This window comes from Pygocentrus nattereri, chromosome 3 (genome assembly GCF_015220715.1).
Source record: "Pygocentrus nattereri isolate fPygNat1 chromosome 3, fPygNat1.pri, whole genome shotgun sequence".
Taxonomy (NCBI): Eukaryota; Metazoa; Chordata; class Actinopteri; order Characiformes; family Serrasalmidae; genus Pygocentrus; species Pygocentrus nattereri.
Window position 1 is genome coordinate 25533306 of NC_051213.1, and position 6584 is coordinate 25539889.

At 37.9% G+C, this 6584-nt stretch overlaps 1 protein-coding gene across 2 annotated transcripts in view; it reads left to right on the top strand.

Moving 5' to 3' along the window:
* The window catches only part of rbms3 (RNA binding motif, single stranded interacting protein), a 169638-nt gene extending 164292 nt beyond the window's left edge, over positions 1-5346 (top strand). For both annotated transcript variants that reach the window (XM_017709174.2, XM_017709171.2), the window contains exon 14: positions 1311-5346. In XM_017709174.2, the coding sequence (XP_017564663.1) occupies positions 1311-1314 (4 nt within the window). In that variant the 3' untranslated portion in view covers positions 1315-5346. The remainder of the gene's footprint in view (positions 1-1310) is intronic.
* The last annotated feature ends 1238 nt before the right edge of the window (positions 5347-6584 follow it).

Genomic DNA, 6584 nt, shown 5'->3' on the forward strand with positions numbered 1-6584 from the left:
GACCAGGCTGTCAGTAGATTATAAAATTATTTTGTGTAGTTAATTGTGATTAATCCCTTTTGTATTCATTTGCTTGCATTGTTACCTATAGAGTTTTGTACAATTTATTATAGTGATGAGTGGACAAATATCAGCATGTAATTAAACAGTTAGTCAATAAAATTATTTTCATCATATGATCATGTGAACACGTGATTTCCGCAGAGTGAGTCTCCCATTTTCATCATCGACGTCCAAGGAAAGCAATAATGGCTGTATATTTCAACTCGTGATTCACTGATGATTTCAAATCATGACTTCATTCTCTTCCATAGTTCTCCCACAAGCACTGTCCATCCTGCAGTAATAGCATTATTAATATTACACATATTGCCCCCGGTAGCAGTGAGTTTTACTTATTTAAAGGGGAATTCCACCCATTAAAAAAAAATCTGCATAGTTGAATCATTGCAATGGACAGTGCTTTGGCATGAACTGGTTTATTGTAGAGAAGCTTACAAACTCAAATTTCTTTACAGTGCTTGTGGTGAGAGCCACAGGTCACAATGTCTGCAATGTATTATGCAAAACAGCATAGTGAACACTAAGCATATTCTATATCAAAATCTTCTCATAAAGCTGTTGTAAAACAGGCATCTGAGTATTCATATTCACTTCAGGTAAAAACCTTATGATGGAGCTTTTAGAGACATTAAACTGTTCAGACGTCTGGTTCCAATCACCACCACTGTGAACAGTTCTGACTCGCCACCTTTCTCCAGAGCAGAGCACTTCACGTTAAACCACCCTGAGCGATTTTGTTGACGTCTCATCCATTTTAATATGTAGGAATTTTTGTTGGTGTTTAAAAAATGGCAGCAGTTTTAAATAACTTTGGTTTTATCAAGAGAGCCATCAATGGAACTTTCCTTTGAAAGTCTGTATTTGAGTGACAGGACTGCAGTCGCAGAGTCATAGAAACAGTGGGTGGTATTTAAACATGTTAACATGGTCGCCACTAGTATAGAACCTGTACTTTATGTGGAGGTTCTTTGAACTTCATGAAGGTTCTTAACACTCACACATCTCATATACAGAAATGGTTCTTCAAAAAAGCATCCAGAAATAGAAAAGTGGTTCCTTTGTGGTATAAAGGACACTTTTTGGAAGCGTTATGTTTAAGAGTGCACATGCACATTTCAGGCTTTACTGCTGTCTGTTGTATCAGTGTCAGTATTGTCCTCAACATTTCTTTCTTTTTTTCTCTTCCATTCCATGCTGGCTCCTTCCTCCCTGGCTTATGCTCTTCCTGTCCCCCCACTTGTGGTCAGATAACGAGAGGAGGAGGAGGGGGTGTTTGGGTGACTGCGTTGCCTTGAGATTGGGGGACAGTGCCGGGGCTGTGGAGGACGAAAGGAAAAGCAGAACAGAAAACGTTTGTGTCCACCTTTGCACAAGCACCAAAAAAAAAAAAAAAACAGAGAATTTATCAGAGCGACAGGAGCCTTTGAAAGCCACCATCATGGTTTAAGAAGAGCTGCAGTCCTGGAGGTTGAGCTTAAATGGCTAAATCTACAACTTTACAAGACTTTTCCTTCATGAAGTGATGAAATTCAAACAAGTACAAAAGTTTTCCAGTTATTTTCTGAATGTGCAGGTAGACTTTCAGCTACAGCGAGTTTTCTATTAGAAGAGGAAGCATGTTATTTGTGAAAGAGAGAATGAGAGAGAGAGAGAAAAAAAGAAGTCTTCCTCGGATTCTAAGCTACTTTTACTTTTTTTTTTTATGAGTTAGATTTTAGTTTTCTAGAGAATATCAATGTTTTATCATCTTTGTTGCCTTAATTTTGAGAAACGTCCAAGACTTTTCCCAGTTGAACGTCTTGAAAGGAAGAAGAAGATAAAAACTGTCTGAATGGACTCATGGAGTGATGCGAGGCCTGGGGCAGGGTGGAGTGGAAGCCTGTGATATTACCTGTACAGAGGAATGAGAGAGATCTTGTGAAGACATTTTAAATTATCAGTGGCGACATTGTGTTTAAAAAGAAAGGACAGTCAAAATATAGTGATGTGTTTAAAGAGAGTTGCATTTTTTAGAAAAAAAAGAGAAAAATGTAAACCACTGCATCCTGGGAAATGCAGTTTATTGTGTAGTGCAGATCATTTTTAATGGCATTATTGTTTTTATCTGCAATATTTTTTATGAGCTTTAAGGTGTTTTCAGCCTGCTTTGCTTGTTTCATTGCGAAAAAAAGAAAAAAAAAATCAAAAAACTAAAAACCGGGGGAAAAAAAAAATAAAATAAATATAAAAATATTGGCAGCGCAAAAGTACGTAGATAGGAGCTTTTGAATTAAAATAAAGAAAATGTGTGCAAAAAGCAATAGTAATAGGAAATTGTTGACAATTTCTTTAGTCTTTCTTAGCTGTGGATCAAATGCAGCCCATGGATGGCATATTTTATACCAAAGATGAAGAAACCCCTTAGAGACAGTGGAGTAGATCGATTTCTTTTCTATTTGATATTTTTTGGCCTTGTTGTTCTAGTCTCTGTGTCTCAGAAGTATCTGTTTGACCTTGACGGCCAAACTGGTACTCTCATTGGGTGTGGGGGCGGGGCTGTGGGTTTAAACTTCCTTCCACTGCTGCAGCTTTTCTGCCAATCATAAAGACTTAGACGGAGAGTAATGGAGACTTCCAGATAGCGTGCGTTGCATTGAGTGTGACAACTCCCCAGCAGATGGCATCAGAGAAGCAGCAGAAAGGAGTTTTCTGTCTCTCAGTCTTCTACTGTCCTTCTCTGCTACAGCACCCCTGGGTCACTGACTCAAGCTCTTTCAGTCTTACATGTTTCACGTGGGTCATCTGGTTCTGAAACAAGGTTCTATCGTATCTCCTTAGGGACAAGATTGTTTCAAGGAAATCTGTATCCCCATTGTGGCGTAACCTTTGCCAAGCTAGGAATGTCAAAGTACTCACGTGTGTGTATTTAAATTCTCTGCAGTTAGCTACCTCAATTTAACGCAGTTCCACCATAAGGAAACGGGAAACTAAAGCGGACATGAATTACCATCTGGCTGTGAACTACCTGACAGGTTGTGAGATGAAGCTTTGCTTTGGGGCCAGTGGAGAAAGCTATGATTTGCTCTCATGCCATAGTGTATATGTTTTATGCTTTGAAACAAATGCCCCACTTTATACCACTATAAAATATGTTCGCATTCACGTCTGCTGAAACCTCACCACTGGTTTATTTGAGCAATTTATGAACTCACTGTTTAAAAGGTGCAACAAAGGTTATCAGTCAATGTAGGACCAGGTGGTTACTCCAGTGCCTTGTTACAAAGCAATGAAGAGTTAAATCTGTGAAGCAGAGATAGTTTTGACCACCCATCCCTAATGAACTCTCATCAGTTTCACAAGGAGAACAGTGAAGAGACGGTTTGTCATCGTCTAAGAATGAAGAAAGAGCTTGGCTGTTGCTCTTAATTTGCATAGATCATAGTTACTAGTCAGATGATTTGATAATGTCGATTCATTGCTTAGCACAGAGTTTAAATACACATAGTGACACTTAGACAGGCCTTGGTGGAGGTTCTTTTTGCGCTACATATTTTTTTTATATAGGTTCCATGGTCATTGTTGTTTTGAAGGTTCTTCTGAAGTACCTTTGGAGTGACGTTCTCATAAATCTTCATTAGGTTGGGGAACGTTTATTTTTTCCTTATTTTTCCTCTCTGAATTAAAGGAAGCCATTTCAGTCTCTAAAATGTTGACATTTTCTGAATACAGGGGCTGAGATCTGTGCTATACTCCGGTTGTTTGTCAGTGCTCGTCGTTGCTCATTGTTTCTTGAAGCTCATCTTTCATTGTCTCTTCAGAGAGGGGGGATCTCTGGGTGCTAAACACTTTGTTCCTCAGCATGCACTGGGTAACATCTTAAACAAGTGATGAGTGGTGATGAGTCAACTGCTAGGGGTCAGAGTAACAGCAATGCTGGTGATTCGTAGTGACAAGAGTCTTCTCTGCATTGTGTTAAGAGAACTGCTAGCCGCTGAATGAGAGAGAATACAGTATCATAGAGTTAGAATTATGTTACCGTTGATATTGCCATTCGATGACCTAATAAAAATATGTTGTGTTTGGGGTGAGGGTGTGGGTGGGGATGGGGGATTGGAGTTTTTGTCTTCTGGAAGAGGGTTATTGACTATGAATTCCTTTCTGCCATGCGTCTCAACAAGGGCAGTATGTAGGCTACATTGTAATGTCTCATCAGTGACAAGACTACACTAAGCATAGCTCTGTTACAATGTGGAGGTCAAGCTAGCTACACATTTTCATTTCTAAGACAAAAAAACAAACAAAACATCATCTATAGCAAATGGTTTTGTTTCTTTTTTTTTCTACTGCCTTTCTGGAGAGTTCATTTTATCATGCAATTGCTGCTATCAGGCATTCAGTATTGGAGGGCCACAGTGGCAGATGGGAAGAGATTAAATTACTGCTGCTTTCTAAACAATCATAAGGACCACCGTCTTAGCAGGTATTAGAGGTGCTTGCGTAATATAAAGGGGCCACGTGCCTCCTGTATTACAGAATATAGGCAGATATGGAGGGAGCTGCTCTAAACTGTAGAACAGAGTTCTCATTCTGTTTGTTGTGCTGTAGCCTTCAGAAAGTGGACGGTGCTCTTCCATTCCTAATGGGGTTTCCACACTGTAAAATCAAACAGTGAGCCAACTTAAATAATGCACGTATTGCAAAACTAAGAAAGACTGTGACCTCCTAATCGCTGAGGTACTTCAAACGATTATTTATTTAAGTAAGCTCATTGCTGGCTTTCACAGTGCACTGGCCTTGAAACCTCCTCCTCTTTCAGAACACTACACATTTCATTGGATGTTAGGGTGGAGTCTCACATTGCGTCTTCAGATCTGATGGACTGTCATAGATAATCATCAAGTAAGAATGTTCATTGACCTATCAAAGACCTCCGGCTTTAGCAATGGGAGGGTCATGTAGTGTCAGCATGGAAAAAAAAAACAAAACAAAAAAAACCTATGTTCTACCAAATTCAGCCAAAACAGCAAAACCTCTATAAGAAATTAACTTATTGACAGAGGAAATAAAGACTATTTATGGAATTCTTTTTATTTGTACAAGTGTTGGTGAAAGGAATATGAAAGTGAAACAGTTCTAGGATGCTATTGTTTTTTAATTTGCTGCACATTCATGCCTCCCGTGTGTTCGAGTCGTGATCCTGAGAGTTTCTGTAAATCAGTGGATGTCGAGTTTAAACTTCTGTTTATTATTTTTCTTTCAATGAAGCTTTCAATAAAAAAGGTCAAAAGAATCTCATTTTCACTATATTGTCTTTGCTCTTTCTTTATAATATTATTTTTGGTACAGAAGCATATTTACAAAATGTATTCAGTTCATTGTTTTTAAAATCGGTGGTTTTCTTTTTTGCAAAGTATTATTTTAAAAGGCACCTGTTGTGTTTCAGATCGTTGTGCAGATTTCTTTGTGCAAGTTTGAATCCAAAGTGCCCTTGTGCACGTGTACAAGTTCATAATCTCACCATTGGACACAAACGTACCACTGTAAGAAAACATTTCCGCCTCTGCTTTAGAGGAGCCTCAGTGCAGTCTGGTTGGAATTCTACCATCAGTCTACTATCATTCTGATGATGTGCTAAGTTGTTTCTCTGAAGCCAGTGTCATTCTGTTAAATATTCTGTGACGTAATCTAAGAATTCATTCAAGTTTACCATTGGTTAAATGGTCCAAATACTTTTGGGGACCACTGTAGAAATATAATACCCCTACTTAAACTACAATAATACAATAAGTAACTACAAGACTTATGGTGGATATCTTTGTAAGAGCTGATAACACTTTCACTTCCATATAATATTCCTGCTATACTTTCTGATGTAATACCCTGTAGCAAAATATAGTAATTATTTACTGTATAGAAATTTCTGAATATGATCTTTTTGGGAATTCAGGAGAGAGTTCTTTTTCATAAGGGGATATTTCTGAAGCCATGAGTGCATAATGAGACAGGAGTGAGTGCAAGCCTGCAAACCAGTGTTTAATGGCAATCTGCATGTAATTTCTCTAGGAGACCAGTGGAGGGGACCATAGATGCAGAAATGGTATGGAATGCGTTGTGTTTGCAGTCTGCTGGAGGAAGAGCTTTCTATTAAAGACTGGAGCTTGTTTACATAGACCTTAAGGAAATATTGAGTACAAGTTTCTCATACACTCTGGTTAATAGAGAGCAATAACACAAAAAAATAACATCACAATACTTAAATATGTTTTTACTTTACAAGTTGGAAATCATCATGCAAAAGTTTGGAATCACAGCTTTCAATAATATAAAACCATTCTTGTTGAAGATAGATGTGTAAAATGATTATAATTTGATGCTACTACTTTACAACTTTATAGATTTCAGTTAATTAGTAGGGAGCTGTGAAAAACGAAGATGGTGAACAGAGTTGTAGATGATTTCATAATGACTGAGAAAGTTGTATAATGCAGTGATTAAATTAAATCAAATGTTAATATAAATATAATACATCATTGGCTTTTTTT